This window comes from Cydia strobilella, chromosome 6 (genome assembly GCF_947568885.1).
Source record: "Cydia strobilella chromosome 6, ilCydStro3.1, whole genome shotgun sequence".
NCBI lineage: Eukaryota > Metazoa > Arthropoda > Insecta > Lepidoptera > Tortricidae > Cydia > Cydia strobilella.
The window spans coordinates 7,113,003-7,133,544 of record NC_086046.1 but is presented as its reverse complement, the minus strand read 5'-3'; the positions used below and the strand labels follow the sequence as shown (position 1 = coordinate 7,133,544).

Below are 20,542 nucleotides of genomic sequence, written 5' to 3'. Positions count from 1 at the left end.
GTACACCTTACCGTTACGTACGTTCACCTTAATGTTAACTCTTTGAAACATCAACAACAACCTACACTATTGGTGAATTTAGAACTTAAAACGACTATCGGATCTGATAAGTAAACCTCATCGTCCTTGTACCAAGTTGGTAATGTGGAAACCGGCAACTTTTCATTTCGATACTTATCTAATTCTTATTGCTTGTAGAGCAATTTAACTACCCTATTAAGAATCCTAAATTAGGTTCTCGCCTTGACAATTAATATTAATATTACTAGTAAACTTCAGTAGGTACGTTTCCCTAATGAATTAAATATTTTCTGGATAAGTAATGTTTAGATTTTTCAAAGATCACATAATTTTGCGTATAACTGTCTCCGGGATTTGACTAAAATACAAAAAGCTCTGCTTCATAATCTTTGCTTACAACCAGTATTCAAAATAACTTAAAGCATTTACATTGCGTCATGTACTATGATAGTTACCGGATGGATCAAATGACGTCTAATATCCAGTTTTTACTATGGTTTTTATGAGTAAAGAATTCCTTGTATCAAGTATGTTGTCAAAAATGCCAAGAACTTGTTGTAATTTGTTAAGCCTTAAATAAATATTTGAACTGATATCCTGTGTAAACTTTTTAAATATGAACGCTTGAGTAGTTTAAGAGACAGATTAACTAAACAAATACCTATGTTTCACGAATACGAGTGTTGGTAAAGAATAACTCAAGTGAGAAGAATAACTCAATAGGGAATGCAATCTCGCAAAATTGGCGATTCGATATCTCGCACAAAAAATCTGAATCGAGATTGGGTGTATCGAGATCTCGACCGTCACACTTTCGAGATCGAGATTTGACAAAGTAATTAAAAATGTGTTAATTTGACCAAAAATCTCTAAGTATTTCGAATATAGGTACTACCTACTTATTTAGAGTACGTCATGTTATATTTTGAAGATAAAAACAACAAATTAAATAAACATTTAATAAAATATCTTTTAATTAAAAAAAAAACAAGAAATATATACCTAGCTCTAATTTGCATGTAAGTATGAAAAAGTGGTATTAATTATTTTGAATTATACATAATTGTAAGCAGAGGCAGTAACATGCTCAGTTGATATTTTTGACATGCACTTCGCAAACTTACAAAAAATGCAGGCTAATCGAGCAAAAATCATAAATAATAGGGTTGTTGACACATATTGAATTCTGTAATTGAATCTAGTTAAATAGATAGAAAATGAGCCATTTATCACAATAAATTGAAAACTTTTAAAAATATGGGAATAATAAATAAATACAAGACCTCAATTTCAAAATTTAAGTTTTTTTTAAACATTCAAAAAAGAAAAAAATAATGGTACCATTCGATTCATTACGTATTATTGAAAATAATATTGTACTGCAACAATATACATCAACGCAACATTTCACCGACAAAATCGCAATTTCCTTGTTTTCCATACACCGAAACGTCTTCGAAGCAATACCGACATTACATCGTGACATCACGATGTATTGCCATTTTGTAAGGAGCGTTTCGTCAGTAATGGCGGGTGCCAGACTTTGACCATCATTTGTGACTTTTGCATTGTTTTAAGGCAGGGTCCCATACACACATTTTGATCCTCAAAACGAACCTGATCGACTGATACCATTAATAAAAAAATGTCAACTAACCTATTGATTGTGACATTTGTGACTGGGTACGCTAAGTTCGCCCGATTCTTCCGCACAGAGCGCCCCACAGTGCGTCAGTTAAGCCGGTCGCACACAATAGCACAGCCTGAACAACATGAATCTTAGATCAAAAAGATTACTCAAAACAAAGTAATTGACACGGATCAATCTTTCAATCTCGTTCGAGATCTCGAAAATATTAATCGATATCTCGACCGAGATTGCTCAAATCGAGATTTCCTGTCAACGAGATAGGATCTCGAAAATTCGTGCGAGATCTCACGAGATCTCGTAATTGCGATATTGAGATTGCATTCCCTAGTGAGGGCCTATTTGAATACCTACTATTACTACTGTAATAAGCCTACTGGCTTAGCACGAGAGCACCGCGACAGTATCTCTCACGCGAGATAAGACGACCTCTAAATACCTATATTACCCAATGAGAAAGAAACGGATAGTCTATCTCGCACCCGAGATACTGTCGCGGTGCTCTCTTGTTAGTATGTGACAAATTTTCAGATGATCCTTCCGGCCGAATTCGGCCATGGCGTGGTCGACTCCTAGTTTGCTCGATAATTTTTATAAAAATTTCTGATACATTTATACTAAAGCTTAAAGCCATATGACAAGCAACACCAAGCTTCACCTGTTGAAACGTTAACAAGTCGAATTGGCGTAAATTTTTATAGTTACACTAACTTCTGCCCAGACTTTGTTTACATATTTCTAATAAAAAATATACACTGTTCCAGATGGGTTGCAAACTGACATTCGTTGACGACATCCTGAACCGGTCGTTCTACAAGCTCGGCCTGCTAGTCGGCCGCAATCCTGGCTACTTCATCGTCATCCCAGTGCTCCTGACCCTGCTCATGGTCACTGGCTACCAGCGGATCAACTACGAGATGGACCCAGAGTACCTGTTCTCGCCAGTCAGCGGGCAAGGCAAATATGAGAGGCGGATAGTTGAGGAACACTTCAAAGTAAACTATTCGCACAGGTTTAATGTGGGACGGATTACGAGAGCAGGTGTGTAAATAGGACATTTATAAACACGTTTAAAACGAAAAGTTGTATTGTTTATTTTATTATAATGTTTATTGAAACAGATAAACTAAGTATAAGTAAAAAATAATAAGAAAGATACTTAAATATTTTCAAAACTAAATTAACTGATAAATCCGAAAATAAAACTCATGCATAAAGAAACTTAAATAAAAATGATTAAATAAATAAAAATAAAATAAAATACGATTACATTAAATTAAATTAAATCAACTTAGTTCAAATTAAATTAATATATAAATAGGTAAAGCTTAAGTACGTAGAAGGACTTTAAAAAGTTTGCCCTATTACCTCACATACATACAGTTTTTCTTCTAAGATACTTCAAAATAACTAGCTTCTTGCAATTTTGTGGCGTTATTCGTAAACGCGTTACAAGCCAGAATTAGCTATAAATCGTTTGTCTTTATCTGTCATTTTGACTTATGTATTTGTAAGAAAGGGATAAAACATAATTTAACTAAATCAGGCCCGTAAAGTTTTATGAACAAGGGGGTTAGACTATACCTATACAGTAGAGAGCGATAACATCGCAAGTAAATTAAAAACCGACCAAGTGCGAACCGGACTCGCGCACTAAGGGTTCCGTATCATTACGCAAAAAACGGCAAAAAAAACACGTTTGTTGTATGGGAGCCCCACTTAAATATTTATTTATTATGTTTTTAGTATTTGTTGTAATAGCGGCAACAGAAATACATCATCTGTGAAAATTTCAACTGTCTATCTATCACAGTTCATGAGATACAGCAGGGTGACAGACGGACAGACAGACAAACAGACAGACAGAAAACGGAGTCTTAGTAATAAGGTCCCGTTTTTACCCTTTGGGTACAGAACCCTAAAAACCGTAAAAAATTCGAAATTGTAACAGACATTATTTTACTCATTACTTTTTTTATTACTCTTTTTCCTTATTGTATTTCACATGTTCATCGTCGCATCGTCTGTACTATCAATTGAATACGGATCCGTTAATCTTAACCAATCATCCGATTTCAACCAATTGCTTTGTCCTCCGAACTAAGTGCAATGACAACACTGCGAACCACGTTCGACGTGTCGCACTTGTAAATTCGTACGTAAGTGTGACAGGGAGGCAACACGTCGAACGTGGTTTGCGGTTGGCCCTCAGGTTATCGACTGTGCATACTGTATTATAGTAGATACAACATAATAATAATATAAATTTTATTGAAATCACGGTTTTGTGTTTTTCAGTAACTTGACATTATAATAACGTGCTAGTTAGGTATTTGTATTCATAAAGAATTATTCGTTGCATCACTAAGCGCCACTTGCACCATCCCACTAACCCGGGGTTAACCGGTTAAGCCGTTAACCCAGTGTCAAATTATACTGGTAACCATGGTAACTCCAGGTTTAACCGGTTAACCCGGGTTAGGGGAATGGTGCTAGTGGGCCTAACTAAAAGACTAATATTTTGATTATTAGATCTAATAGACTAATGTTTATTTATGAACTTACAGGTGGAAAAAAATTATGGGCCCTGGAAGGAAAGTGCCTTAAAACCTTAAATTAGCTAATTTTACTTAAAGGAAACATTCTTTTATTTTTAAAAAGAAACAGAACTGCATTCAAAGGTTTTTTTTAAAACAATAATTAATTTATTTACATACAAGATATATACAGTGGTACTACGTAAACGAAATTAATAACTAGCTTAAATCTAAAATAGGCCCTTGAGGCATTGTACCAAGGATGCTGGCGGCATTTCCCCGCTGTATCGCAATGCTGATACGTTGTGCGAGAAAGCCGCCAGCTCTTCGGTCACCAGTTACGTCAACCAGACGCTTCGCGATTTCTGCAAACAACTTATGCGCGCTGGGACCCCATGGACCTAGAGTTTCAACTCCAAATGGAACGAAATGATACTCTCTACCGAGGCTCTTATATTTATTACGTTTTAAAATTTCGGCGCTTTCCGCCGCTCCGCCGGCTTTTACATTAGTCCGTTGGAGGTGGGACGGTGCCAGTGTGTCTACGCAGGTAGCATCCCACACCAACATCCGTCCCAAGCTCCAAGGAACCAAGGACATCCCATCGGGCCTCTTGCCATCATCTCTGATAATGCCAGTCGGCTCAAGAAGAGCGGGTACATTGATGGTGGCAAGAGACCGACGGATTATGTCATTAAGCGACGCATGTCTTGAAAAACGGCCGGCACTTTTTTGACAAGGTTTTTTTTAATTCGCTTGCCTCGCCCGGGAATCGAACCGACTAAAAATTTTCCACACTATATAATTAGTGGCATCCAATTCATGGAACTCGATTTCCACTAGATTACCTAGATATTACATAGTTGAACTTTTCTGGTCTGTCTGTCTATGTATTGACTTTTTACGGATAAACTACTTTTTTTTTTTACTAAACCCATTTGGAAGAAATTTTGGATATCCACCTCCGAGAGGAGAAATAGACATAAGAGCTATCTCACAGCGGCAGCATGCACAGCTAATGATTAATATAATTTACAAGTCTTTTTTATGTTACAGGCAGATTTGGCCGAACCATAATTGTCCCGAAAGACAACAATACGAACATGCTCCGAGCCGAAGTGTGGAGAGAACTGCGCCAGCTGGACGAGCTCGTGCAGAACATCACCGTGACCCTGCCCAACGGGGAAACCTTCACGTACAAGGAGGAGTGCGCCAAGTGGGAGGGCCAGTGCTTTACCAACGATATTCTGAACCTGGACAAAATTATCGAGGAGGTAAGATCGATAGTTAAATTCTTGATGATAAATATCTCGACACCCCTGGAGCAAAGAACCTGCCTACAGCTCACAGGCCAACTGAGTCTCAAACTGCCGCCACAATGTCCCTTATTAAGGCTTTGTAAAACTCTATTTTCATTTTTTTATGACAGGATCTGACTTCCCCCTCATATTCTTACGATTTTATGGTTCAGTTTGCCAACTCCTGTTTCTTGTTATTACACAATCAGTTCCTTATTGTTTGTAGCTATTAAACTACCAAAGAAGGTCGATCCCAAACTATGGTATTTTTCAAACAGGAAGGGTACGCTGACAGCTAGATGTCATCCCAATACAATTTTACGAGATTTGGCGTTTTTAGGTTAATTTAATTGTATGGAGAAATACTACAGAAGCCTATTTTAATAGATGAATTAAAAAAGCTGAAAAAGAAACATTTACCTACACTACACATCTCAGTTAAGCAAGGTTGTGAACAAAACCCACGGTCATTGATTCTATATATATGTTCGAGGAAGCGTTGAACATAATTGTAGGGATTCAATTTTAATAGCTGCCATTATACAACTCGAATACAAAGCCGCGTATTCTGTATCAGTACTAACAATACACCGCAATATGTTACTGTTCAGCCATAAACACCTCTTAAGTTAAACGCAGTAAACATTCTGCAAGCTTTATTCATAGATATACAGGATGGTAAATCTAAATGGAGCAGTGAGGAAAATAAGAGACAATAAGAGAGCGATTTTTTAAGAATCATGATGAATTCAAAACCTGAATTAATTGATTTTCAGAAAACTTTTGGGCTACGTTAGAGCTCATATAAACATTTTAAAGATAAAGTTTCAAAAATATATTTACACAATACACACACACCTTATTTGTACACGACCTTATTGTCAGCGTCATAGAGGCGTGGCAATATATTTTAATCGTTGGCTTGTAAAGATGTTGGTGAACTCGACTGTACATACAAAATTTGCAAACAAATTTTCATTGGTTAAAGATAGGGAAAACTACCCGATGATCGGCTCTGTAGAGTAACGTCATAATCAACGTCAACGTCAAAATAAGGCTGAAAATCACTGGAAGTGTCCGACATGAGCACAAAATAGGCCTTGTAAGTTATAATTTTCGTCTTTCAAAGTTTATAATTATTGTTCCTTAGATTTAACACCCTGTATATTCGCTGTATGCATTAAGATTGCGGTGAAGCGACTCAATGTCGCTAAACCAACTAATGAGTAGTAGATTTTACGAGCCTCAAACCTAGCCAACAATCGGTCGTTGCATAATCTGACCTAAGTGGGTACGGGGCAATGCCACGACTCCTGGCCAGGCTACTGACTTTTAGCCATATTGCTAAATAATAAGTAAGTAAAGGATAGCAAGATATTTTTAAGAAAAAACAACAGATACCTATAGAATGCCTTACAGCACATATATAAGCAATAATGCTTAAATTAAAAAAACTTTGATGTAAATACCTGAATGTAGAAGTTTAACAATCTATAGGTAAGGCAATACCTGATAACAACATTAATACTCATCAAATATTCCAGCCTCAAGACTAAAATATTGTCTCGTTCTTTTGAAACTGAAATGACTTTTTAATTATACGAAAACAGCCACCTTGGTGTAACTAATCGCCATATTCTTAACTTAACTTGCCATAGTATAAAATAATATAGGTAATACGGAAATACAAAAACAGACCAACCACATGTTTCGTTTTGGCGAACAGACTTCCATACTGTTTTATTTAGTCATGGGTATTAGAAATGGTTAATTTAGAGTGGGTGCTTCGTAGTCGGGTCGGTAATAAATATCAATATAGAGATAGACCAATATAAGTCTGCAACGATTTTGAGAGCACTCGCAGTGTGTTATTTAATTATACGTCATAATTTCATAGAGGTTTGACGTTTAAAATAACACTTGCACTGCGTGTGCTATCAAAATCGTTGCAGACTTATCTTGGTCTAACTTCTATTTTCCTCTATTAGAGAAAAAAATCCCCAAGAATTTCCACAACATGTTGCATTTAGATGATGATTTAAGGCTATCTTTATCAGATCTACGATCCATCTTGGGGATCTCCAGTCAGCAGCAGAAGTAGCTAAACGGGTGAGGTTTTCAAAATAAGCTATACACGCTTTTATTCTCTAAACAATAAAGTTGTGTTCAGTTTATTTTGAACGCCTCGCCCGCTTAGCAACTTTTGCTGCTGATTGTCTTTGCAGTGTAAGTACGTCTTCCGGAGTAGGTATAGTTGCCACTCCAGAAACTTGTTAAAATAGCGATGAGTTCAAGTGCTCCGCCCACTACCACTTAGGTCTGACAAATTTCAGAGCTATGCCGGAGGCCTTGCTTCATCTGTGCCATCTGTGGATTTCATGTCTAACTCGATCTTGCAGGAAACATCTAAATTGTATTTAAAATATTTTTTTCTACTCTTCGATTGTAATGGTTAAATTAAGATTTCGTATACCAAACTGTAATTGGGTACTTTTCATATATGGGCCCCCAACTCAACTATAACATTCATTTCGAAACGGTTTATTATACAATAGTGTTATAATCAAGCTTTTCAATCTCGTACCTTCAATATAGGCCACTCAGCAAGCTTCGTGGCCTAAACACGGTACTCGCCTGAAAAGCTATTATATCACGATTGTATAAAATACTATTTATCTGCAGAATATACTTTTTTTAAAGAATGTTTATATTTATTTGTAACACACATCTTAGGCAAACATTACAGTAGGTATATATGAACAGAAACTGGATTTACAAAACAGTATTTAAAAAACTTTGGGTCAATACACTTTCGATTTCCACTGACTTTCTCCCACGGCACGGACAAAGGTGCCTTTAACAAATACTTTAAGTATTGTTATTAAAAATAAATTGTTGAGTAGCAAGATTCACACCAATTGGTTGCGGTTTTGCCGGCAGAGATGTAGCGCCTTATTTAAACCATGATAAAATACTATTAAGTATTTACGTTTCATCAACAACCACCATATATAAAATGTCTGCCTGTACCTACTTCTAATCTTGATCTCTCGTTGTTAAATCATAATTACTCGTATTTTTAACTTGTATATTAACCTAATGTAGCTAACACTATTTACCAGTTTGATCTCCTTTTTTATAACATGATATGTTTGCACTTCATTAAAAATCAACAACATAGCATGCCTTATCCCTGCTATTTGTTATTTTCCCACTTCGTGTGCAATCCTGGACAACAATATACATGATGTCCATTTTCTCACATGTGGCCTCGTGACCATTATTACACACTTATAATTTTGGCGATCGATTAAAACTGCCAGCAGATTTCCTGGACGTCTGTCCAAAGGTCGGTACTACTTAAAATGAGTCACAGCCATAAAACGCATAAGCGGAGTACGAACAATAGATAGTTTTTAACACCACTTCTATTATAACAAAATAAAACACTAACTGGCTCATACCTAAAAAAGACTGGCTAATGATTTAAAAAACAAAACATTTTATAAATGTCTACGGCCGGCCTAGCACGAAATGCTTTGTGTCCTGAACGCGTAGCCAACATGCCAATCGCTTACGCTCCGTAGCGAACGAAACGCAGCTCTCACTGTTGCACTAATTAGTAGAGTGATAGACACAAAGCGTTTCTTTGTCGTAGCGATAGCGATTGTCACCTTGGCTAGGCCGGCAGGTCAGAAAACGAAATTAAGACGTCGTTATAGAATATTTCTTTAACTTAATATAAAACTCTTCACATATAATGTATGTATAAAGGATGACTCACGTTAGACCGGGCCGTGTCCGGGCCGGAGGTTTCGGCGCTTACTTTTCTATGACATGACAGGTGATCACGTGATACTTTCTAAAGAAAACGAAGCTCCGGAAGCTCCGGCCCGGTCTAACGTGAGTCATCCTTAAGCGTGTATACACGCTCATACATATTTAGAAACAAACGATAACTACACAATGTATACGGATAGAGGTAGAGTTGTCACCCGTACAAAAAGAAACTAAGGTTAGAAACACCGGGCCAAGAGTAACACTTATAGGGAATCCTCATACTGTTTCTCTTGCCCCGTGCAAATAAACTACAATTGTTACTCTTACCCCAACTGACCTTGCATACAAAAATTCTGGAAGGTCTGGGAATGCTTATAAAGTTATGACATAACCATAATTTGAACCACAAAAGTAGAGTTAAATACATATTATTTTTCAACCCTACATAGAGGACACACAGCACTTTACGTGTTACGGGTAGAAACATGAGGAGTTTTATTCGTGGATACATTTACCGATGTAAAAAACCGGCCAAGTGCAAGTCGGACTCGCTCACGAAGGGTTCCGTACCATTACGCAAAAAAAACGGCAAAAAATCACGTTTGTTGTATGGGAAACTTACTTAAATATTTATTTTATTCTATTTTTAGTATTTGTTGTTATAGCGGCAACAGAAATACATGATCTGTGAAAATTTCAACTGTCTAGCTATCACGGTTCATGAGATACAGCCTGGTGACAGACGGACGGACGGACAGCGAAGTCCCGTTTTTACCCTTTGGGTACGGAACCCTAAAAAGCATTAATTATTAGCTATTTTATTTATACCAGCATGTAAATAATACATAATTATAGTTTTCTAACTTACTCGTCTAGTAGGTACCTACTAAAATATTTCAGTTTGACCGTAGAGACCGTCATTTTAATACTCACATTATTATTTTACAGATATTAAGCAATCGTAAAAGACAAAGGCAACAAACAAGATATTCCTATCATACTCGTTAAATGCAACGAACATTGTCAAGTGTGTTGTGGTCACACACAAAACAACATACTCGTAACATTCGTAGTTAGTACCTGTGCCGATACATCAAACATCATGTCATGATGTGTGTCACCGTTGATTTATATTCCGAACATCCACTTATCGTAATGAGCTGCATCGGTCATTTGTCATCGTTTAGAGTATCTTCATTTAACATCGCGATTGGTATGTCAAGCGTTACAACACTTACAATCTGTTCACTTTGCCACGTGATATAGTATGAATGCTCGGTGGCTAAAAAATAAGTGCATTCCCGTTGCCAGGGAGGTTTTTGGATTATACTGAGCAACTTTTACTATGGGACCAACCCCGAAATCGTGAATTTTTTTTAACTGTTTTATACATTTTGCCTGGTCCATTTTCTATAGGAAGGTAATTTTTTTTTGCGATTTCATGGTTGGTCCCATAGTAAAAGTTGTTCCGTATAATCCCAAAACCTACCTGGCAACGGGAATGCACTTATTTTTTAGCCACTCTCTATAGTTTTATTTCGTAGTTTTTTAGCTTCATTCTTCGGTACGAAGAGACAAGACCCTAATTATTTCTAGAAAGACGGGCACATTTACTTCCCTTTAATAAATTGAGATACCATGAAATACTTATACTAGGACATTTTGTAATGACCCCAACAAATTGTCCACTTACTACTTCGTATAAATACTTGTAGTTGTATAAGTAGCCTAGCGGTTCTAGTGTATTGTGCGTGTGCGCTGGGCCTAATCAAAGTGTATCAGAAGGTATTTGCCCTATTCCCAAAAGGGGCCATCGTCCAGGACAGCGGGCTGCGAGGGGCGGCGCATGCGCAACTCGAGTCAGTTTTGGGACTATGGGGCGGCAAACCTTTCACGACCGGTGTCAAGTCTTAAAATTCGCCACTATATATTACTTATCTCTAAACAAAACGCATGATAGGTACCGGCTGCTGAAATTTATGATAGGTTTCAGTTATGAAACCTGAAGACTTCGTGATTTTTAGTTTTTTTTTAACTATGTATTTATTTATTTATTCCAGGTGGAACGCGGCGATCTAAACTTGACGTTCCCTATAATGTTCAACCCAGTGACGTGGGAGGCTCACGCGTTCCCCGTCTACTTCGGAGGGTCGACCGTCGTCGACGACATCATCGTGTCCGTGCCGGCTGTTCAGCTCGTCTGGTTCGTGAAGGCCGACACCCCGTTGCAAATACAAAGGTAAATGTTGTCACTTGAACCCGACGTCTAAAATGTTCAGCATAATGATGCGGGAAGCTAACGCTCTCTCCTCTCCATGTCTTGTCATGTCCATTTTGGTGACATCACAGACGCCATTATTCTCAATGACAACATTGACAACATCGTGCCTAGGTTGTCTAGTCGTTAACGTTACGTCCTGGCCGAATCACTACCTACAGACCAAGACACTTCGGCAATCGGGTAAAAAGTTAGCCATGAATGTCCGTTGATCTAGTTATGGTAGGTATTTAGTTAGTAGTAAACCAAAGGCAGCAAGCAAAATGTCGTAACTTCGTTATTCAAACCATCATTTGACCGTTTTTATTCATAACAATGGCAAGTCGTTAGCTAGGTAAATATTTAAATTTTAATAAAGGATATCCTTCCTAAACAAATAAAATTACGCAGATAACCATAGGGTAATGACCACACATCTACTTATCACACGCAATTTACGGAAACGATGATTATAGACGTAATATCTCTGAAAAGGAAACAAGTGCCTAACGAAGGTTCTTTCAGTTTAGTTAATTGCTCTAAATGGTGTATACAAGATTTTTTGTTTGGTACCAAATGGTTTACATTTAAGTTGAATGACTCAGTTTCTTAGATAATGGGTACCGATCTTGACACGGTTTAGGAAATCGTTTCGAATACTAAGCGCTGCGTAATGATGCCAGAATACCAATAGAAAGGTTTCACTTGTTGGTAAAACTAATTGTGGGTCAACGTGATGTTGACAACATTATCATAGCTATTACTGAGGGTTATGTTATGAGTTTCAGTTATTACATGAAAGGTGGATATGCGGTACTTTAAAATTAAGATTAGGTAGGTGCTGCTCTTTTGTTGTTATTCATACTTCGCGAGTTTTGCAACGAATATTTAGGCGAGTTGTCAGGATTACAATGAAGTCAAGTATCTTGTGCCGTTTTAGGCAAACCACACGACTCTCTGGTGTCACAGCAAAATCCTCGGAGTGACTTACTTACCGACTTTATGCATCACCGCCAACAGTATATTAGGGCCATGACGCATGCTTGTCACGACACGGCTGAGAACGTTACGGATAGCCGGATTGAAGAGCCCCGTGATACGGCATCTCGTCTATAGAGACGAGATGCCGTATCACGAGGCTCTTCAATGTATTAAGATGAATACCAAAGATAGATATAACTCCGTAATAGATGGATACAGTCTAAGAAAAAAACGTGCATCGAAAATCACGAAAATTTGATTCTCGATCAGATGGCGCCACTACCTTTGGCCTACTCTCGTATAGAGGGCGTTGACGGTATCGTTTGTTATTTAACAATTTTAACGCATATCAGTGAAAGAATGGGTCAAAATCATATAAAAATAATTAATGCAAATTAAAAAAATCATTTATCCATACTTAAATAGGTACATTTTATCGTATTTTTATAAATCTTCATTTCTAGTTTTAAAGTGTGTCGATAGATGGCAGTGAATTTACTGTGGTTACAAAATTTACTACGAGAGTACCGCTCTACCTTATTATATCCTCTTTGTGTATACAAACTGAGTTGTAAATATGTGGTACAACTTTTATAGAAAATACGATGTGGCAGTCCGTCCATGGACGGGAAAAAACCTTGTATGGGATTTAGCTGTGCCACATCACGCAGTTTCGAGAATGGCGCTGTGTCCGTGAGCGTGTTAATTTGAATTATTGTTCATTTTAATTTTCAGAGGTGCTGCATGGGAGGATGCATTTTTGGATGCAGTAGGTGTAGCAGAAGACACGGGACGCTTCAAACACATCTCCATTGCTAGATTCGCATCAAGAACTCTGGACCATGAGCTCGAAAAGAACACCAGGACTGTCGTTCCATTCTTCAGTTCCACGTTCATCCTAATGGGAATATTCTCGATTGTGACTTGTATGATGGCTGATTGGGTCCGGTCTAAGCCCTGGCTGGGCTTGCTTGGAAATATCTCTGCTGTAATGGCCACTGCTGCGGCATTTGGCTGTGCTATTTATCTGGGGATATCGTTTATTGGCATCAATTTGGCTGCTCCATTTTTGATGATTGGTAAGTATCTCTTGGTTTTATCACTAGGTAAAATCTGAAACAGTTACTTATTAGTCTGTTGGAGCATTCGAACTCTATAAATGGGGTTGGCCGGTCAAAGTATTTTACAGATAGCGCCAGTAGCTATAGGTTTTACTGATGAATGCTACAGTGTCAAATTTTTGTTTTTCTTTGAAATTGTAAGGCCTTTAAGCCAAATCTCATAGACAAAAGTAGAGACAAGTAAAACCTATATGCTGGCGCCATTTAAAAAACCTTTGACAGTTGCCAACCCCATTGATGTAAATATCAGACCTCTTTGAGATCATCGATCAAGATCAAACTGTCCACTAATAAAAAACCTAATAATGACTTGACAATTTAAAGAAACATTTTCATTTCCTTTTTCACAGGTATCGGTATAGACGACACTTTTGTCATGTTAGCGGCGTGGCGCAGGACCTCCCCAAAACTACCGGTGCCTGAACGTATGGCCATCATGTTGTCTGAGGCAGCGGTCTCCATCACGATAACTTCCGTCACTGACATGTTATCTTTTTTCATCGGCATATTCTCTCCATTCCCGTCGGTCCAAATCTTCTGCATGTATTCAGGTAAGCGGTAATATATATCAAGCTGAGAGCCTACCGCGAAAATCGAAATTTCGTTATCTGTCACTCTTTCATATTCAAGCTATAGAGTGGCAAATGAATGGACGAACGAACAAAATTAATTTGAACTCAATGTTTTTCTTTTCACCATTATTATGTAGGCCTCAACTAAAACTGTTTATCATTTTCAGGTCTAGCAGTCTGCTTTACATTTGTATGGCATTTGACATTCTTCTCTGGATGTGTAGCCGTATCAGGATACCGTGAAAAACAGAACAGACATACGATCACATTTTTGAAGGTGCTGCCGGAATCCAGGGCAAGAAAAGGTGCATGTTTATACCCTAAGTCTTTGATCTTACTTCTTCGTAGTTTAATTATATCAAGATGGATAATGTCTCTCCATATTACGCGATCGAACGTCATGTGAATTCATTCCCTCTGTATGACCATAAATTTTCTTCATCTTTCCGGACTATATGAGCAGCTATTGGTTCCTGGGTTTCGCTTAAACGATCAGAATACGCCCAATGCGTACCTAATGTCATGTATCTTCTCATGACAAAAGCTGCTTGAAAATTGCGTAGTCAGTAGGTACTACTTGTAACTTATTCGTTCTCCATCAGTTTACCTTGACCATAGTTAACTTTTGAATGTTTATTCGTTCTGTTACAGAAGAAAAATCGTGGCTGTACCGAGCATTTTGCAGCGGCGGTATCGACATAGCCGACCCTGACATCCCCATCGACAACAGAGAACACTGCATCATGGCCTTCTTCCGCGACACAATGGCAAATATCCTCAACAACAACGCAGTAAAGGCTTTCGTCATCGTCATTTTCCTGGCTTATCTTGCTGGAGCCGGTTACGGAGTCACAAATTTGAAGGAGGGTCTTGAAAGAAGAAAACTGTCCAAAGTAGATTCGTATTCGGTCGAATTTTTTGACCGTGAAGATTTATACTACAGGGAGTTTCCTTACAGAATTCAGGTAGGCAAAGTTCAAAGATTTGTTACTTATGAGTTTGGTCGTCAATGGACTAAATGAGATGACCAAAACCGCAGTTTCACTAAATAATGAGAATAAACGGGCAAAGCTCAACGCAGTTGGCGCTGGAATCGTTTACATTGCAATTTATTTGCTGCAACTTTGTATCATGTTTTCCGAATCTTAGTACTATACTTTTGGTATAGGTCCTACTTGCGTCATCTATTGTAAATTTTTGGCGTTATTAACTTCATTGACTTTGTTACAGGTTGTGATCTGTGGCGAATACAACTACTCAGATCCGAAAATCCAAGACGAAGTAGAACAATTAACGCAAAGTTTAGAAAACACTTCCTACATATCGAACTCACTGTACACGGAATCGTGGCTACGAACATTTGTCAACTACGTGTCGAGAAATAATGACTACTTGAACGTGACAATCGATAATGAAGCGGATTTCATACAAAATTTACGCGAGGTAAGCATAACATGAAGTTTCCACCCGAGAACATTAAGCATCAAAGCGTTCTGCACTGTGCCCTACCCAAACGTAATCCACTCGGCTACCTATTTGAATGCTAAGAAATAGAAAACTTTCAAGGAGGCATATAGGCATCAACATCATTGATTTCTGAAGTGAATGGATTGATGCTTAAACTCGAGCCTCTAAGAATAATTTCAATCAGCGAGAGCGAGCTGATATGATATCGACGACAAATAACTTTCTTTTTCAGTTATGGCTATTCCCCGCTAACCCGTTTTCCCTGGACGTAAAATTCAACGAAGCCGGAGACCGAATAGTAGCATCGAGGTTTTTGATCCAAGCTATCAATATCAGTGGCACCAACCACGAGAAGGAGATGGTCAAAGTGCTAAGAGATGTTGTGGCTCAATCTCCGCTCAATGCATCTGTTTTCCATCCGTACTTTGTCTTCTTCGATCAGGTATGTAATCGTATCTATAAGTTTTATTTTAATTGGTATTTATTCCAATGGGCATACAATCCTTGAAACAGAATTAGTCATGCCGATCCTGTATCAAGACGATTTGTTGTAACAGTACCGCAGTTTAATGTCTTGATAGATAGCAAAGACATGTATATCAATAACACATTTTTTTTTTCCAGTTCGAGCTGGTGAAGCCAACATCCATTCAGAACTTGTGCTACGGAGCCCTTATGATGATGATCACCTCCTTCATATTTATACCGAACATTTTGTGTTCGCTCTGGGTCGCCTTCAGTATAATATCAATAGAAATCGGAGTGGTGGGATACATGGCTCTATGGGATATCAATCTTGATTCAATCTCCATGATAAACTTGATCATGTGCATCGGCTTCTCCGTTGACTTCACAGCACACATCTGTTACGCTTACATGGCATCAAAAGCAAAATCTCCAAATGATAGAGTTAGCGAATGCTTATACTCTCTGGGCTTGCCCATAGTTCAGGGATCCTTCAGTACAATTTTAGGGGTAGTCGCACTCCTTCTAGCGGACAGCTACATCTTCTCAGTGTTCTTCAAGATGGTATTCATGGTTATTTTCTTCGGAGCAATGCACGGGCTTTTCTTGCTACCAGTACTCCTGTCTCTATTCGGACCCGGCTCATGTTCCAAAAAACATGAAGATATCAAAATGTCAAAAGTTGATAAGAGTTTTCCACACCCATACTGCATACCACACCCGCAACTTGTTTTAAACGACCAAATATTTAACGGAAAGAATGTAGGCCCAAATGGAGTATACAAAATTTACGGAGATGACAAGGATTTGGGCATTGGTACTTCTGGAGAGGACACGAGCGAGAGCAGCTCGAACCAATCACAGCGCCGTCAAATAGGCGACAATGACAGGAAATATGACCTCGGATGGAAAAGGTCGAGTTACGGGCAGAATTCTAGCCAATTCCAGCCATCAGGGGAGTTAGATCCGTATGTACTCGAGGCAGACCGGGCTTGGGTGAGACAACCTTACGATGACAGACGCGGGGCTGACAATTATAGAAGAAGCCGTGCGGCTTCTAGAGATGATGATTGGGTGAGGCCTACGCGCAAGACGAGCGACGCAGGCCCTCGGCGCGAGGGAACCTACAGAGTGATGCGCGCCCATTCCCACCACAACCTGCATCGACCGCGCGCTCCGAGGCGGTCCAACTCGCATCACAACCTAGAGCATTTAGACTATGTAGCCGAAATGCGTTTTCCTTGACAGAACCTTCCCACAATTTAGATAACATAAATCAAGTGCTCAATTTATGGACCAAAGTTCCACGATAAAGTTGATGGTCAAAACTGGATCGAACAGTGAGCTCGACTCACAAGTTACGTTTCCGTAGAGATTTTGATTATTAGATCAACAAAAAACTGTATTTTATAAGGCTACATAAAATAATGTTTTTTTGTGGATTGCAGAAAGTAGAGCTATTTTATGTATAAGTATTTAGCAAAAAAATTAGGCCAAAAATGTGTGTACGTTGCCTATAAAATGTGTATGCGTGTAGAAATTGAATTCGCTTTAAAATAGTATTATTCATCATGAACATTCAGAAACTTACATATGTATAGGTATTATAATCATAGGTACAGTCAGCTACAAAGATATCTACGAGTAGCTAAACGTCGGACACACGCAAAAAAACAATCAAACCGATTTTTCAATTTAAAAAAATATTAAGAACGTAACTCAGTATTGTGCCGATCCGTACAAAACGTAACGGAAAGTTTTTTTTAAAACCCCCATTATTGAGTTAAACTTTATCGTAGATATTTTTGAGCGTAGAAAATACATAAGAGATTAGTTATCAAACAGATTAGTGTGTAGATATCCAGTGCTACATTTATTGGGCTACTGGATTCCGGCATTGTTATATATCCAAAAAGGTGCAAAGACCTTTAGTTAATATCTAATAAAGTTGTAATTAGGGAGTGTTATGTTAGTGTGATAATACTGGGTGGGTGAAAACTGTGTATATATTTGTGTATTTAAATTAGTGTAAGTCCCCTTCTTTTGTGAAAGCTTTAAGATTCTTGACAGATGCTGTAAATATTAGTTGAGCTACTTATGGTAGGTATCTTGTGGCCATTTCCGTTTCCTTTGGGCTTCTTAGGTAAGCTGGGCCTGGTATATCTTCGATTCGGTTTTATAAAAGCTAATTGAATAGTTAACATTTCGGCCTCAACTTATCTTTGCTGCTACAAACTTTCAATACACCTAATAATTTAGCGTCATGTGCCGTACGTTCTGTGTATTTATTTAATAGTATTGAAATAAATCGTAAAATTGTCCTATAATGAGAATGTGGCTATCGAAATTAAATCAGTGAGTGATAATATAGGTAATTGTTGTTTTTGAGTTTTAAATTAAGATTTGATTTTAATGGTGTTCTTCTCATATAAATATTAGTGTATTGTACACATTTTTAATTCTACGATTTATTGCGTTAAATCTCATGACATGATATATTAGTTATGATGTATATAGTGGTCATAATAAGTAATAACGTTTTTGGTTCCTGACCTTGTGTAAACAACACCAATACTTAACAAAATTATGACATTTTAAAACTAAGAATTCTCATAAAAACATGGAGAAAGATTCGCACTTCAATACTATTTACCTACGATAACTTGTTTCATTAGTAGGTATAGTGTTAGTACCGCCTCGCCGACCCCTACTCGTAGTCTTGTCATAAACCTATTGTGATCGCGCGCGGTCAACATGACTGAATATATTGTAAATATTATTGACATGTTTTATATTGAATAAAACTAGTTTTGATAATCTGTTGATCTTTTATTTTTCTTTTCATTATAAAAAATAATAACTAAAAAGTTTAACGTAATACTTAAGTTATCGCGTTAGTCTCATCTAACAATCCAATGTACTTGATACATTTAGATGGTTTATACCGAGCGTATATCGGAATGTACCCCACAGTACCTATATCTAACTCTACCTAGAACAGTCAGTCACAGACATCCATCTCATCAGGCTTGCCAAGCCATTATATTTGATATGACATTTTTGTATTATAGTCTAACCCGTTCGTATAAAAATACCGCAAATCGATGTACAGGTTAGCCGTTGGGCACACACATACAATTTTTGACCCGCAGTTCCTAAAAAAATTTCGCGGGGGGCCCCAAAATATCAAGATTGTATCCTTCAGATACGATATACCCTATCGATTTTTCTTTGTACAATATACCACAAATTTTACGTAATATCTTATTATCTAACCCCAAGAAAGCAATTTTGAAAATAATTTCATTTAGATTTTTTTTTTAATTTCTCAATATTGTAATATTGAAAAATTATACACATGAAAAATATTTAAAAAAAAAATCTTAAATAAATTATTTTCAAAATTGCTGTCTTGGGGTTAGATATCAAGATATTACGTATTATTTATGGTAAATTGTACAAAAAAAAACAGTAAGGTACATATATCGTATCTGAAGGATACAATCTTGATATTTTGTGTCAAAAACAAAACAAACTATACCAACCGATGAAAAGTTGCGGTTAAAGGGTTAAAGAGGTATTTCCCGTTCGATATATGGATATTACGTATCATTTTATGATTAATATGTACCGTATCTGCAGTATAGTTCCATAAATCTCGTGAAATAGGTATTGAAGTAGAAATGTGTCACTTTGTAAAATTAAAAAATTAAAAACATTTTTGTTAATGATATTCTTTTCAAAATTGCTTTCTTGGGGTTAGACATGAGGATATCACGTATCATTTGTGGTATATTGTACAAAAAAAAAATCAGCCATATCGTGTCTGGAGGAGCCCAAACTTGGTATGTTTCGAAAATTCTTTTTGTTTTAATTTAAAAAAAATGCCCGAAATGTAATGATGTGATATATTTTTAGAATCGCCTCAAAAAGCCCTTTCGTATGATACCACACTCGATAGGTTTTGGATTATTTTTTTTCCATACAAAAAAAAATGTTTTACCACTCCCCACCCCCCCCAGCGAATTTTTTTAGGAACTGCGGATCAAAAAATTTCGTTCGACCTCTAGTATGCGTGTGCCAAACGGCTAACCTGTACATCGATTTGCGGTATTCCTTTGAAATTGGGGTCGAGCGGCTTCCGCTATTATTGATGTCAACAAGTGTGTACATACAAGTACTTACAAGTACGATATAACGAGATTTTTACACTGCCCAAATAAAGCAGCGTAACAATACAGTTTAGTTAGCCTTGTAAATTTTTAATTTGTTCATACAAGTCGTAAGCCTTAATCTAATTGTAGATATTGTCAGGTGACAACCAAAAGTCAACAATTGCAAAAAAATTGTAAACAAAAATCATCTTTGTTTTTGTACTAGGACGGTTGACTATGG

At 37.4% G+C, this 20,542-nt stretch overlaps 1 protein-coding gene across 1 annotated transcript in view; it reads left to right on the top strand.

Moving 5' to 3' along the window:
• The window catches only part of LOC134742361 (patched domain-containing protein 3), a 58,460-nt gene extending 39,494 nt beyond the window's left edge, over positions 1-18,966 (top strand). The window contains exons 3-12 of the mRNA XM_063675445.1: positions 2,434-2,710; positions 5,263-5,480; positions 11,345-11,523; positions 13,258-13,601; positions 13,994-14,194; positions 14,383-14,520; positions 14,867-15,180; positions 15,446-15,658; positions 15,915-16,124; positions 16,307-18,966. Coding sequence (XP_063531515.1) covers positions 2,434-2,710; positions 5,263-5,480; positions 11,345-11,523; positions 13,258-13,601; positions 13,994-14,194; positions 14,383-14,520; positions 14,867-15,180; positions 15,446-15,658; positions 15,915-16,124; positions 16,307-17,392 — 3,180 coding nt within the window. The 3' untranslated portion in view covers positions 17,393-18,966. The remainder of the gene's footprint in view (positions 1-2,433; positions 2,711-5,262; positions 5,481-11,344; positions 11,524-13,257; positions 13,602-13,993; positions 14,195-14,382; positions 14,521-14,866; positions 15,181-15,445; positions 15,659-15,914; positions 16,125-16,306) is intronic.
• The last annotated feature ends 1,576 nt before the right edge of the window (positions 18,967-20,542 follow it).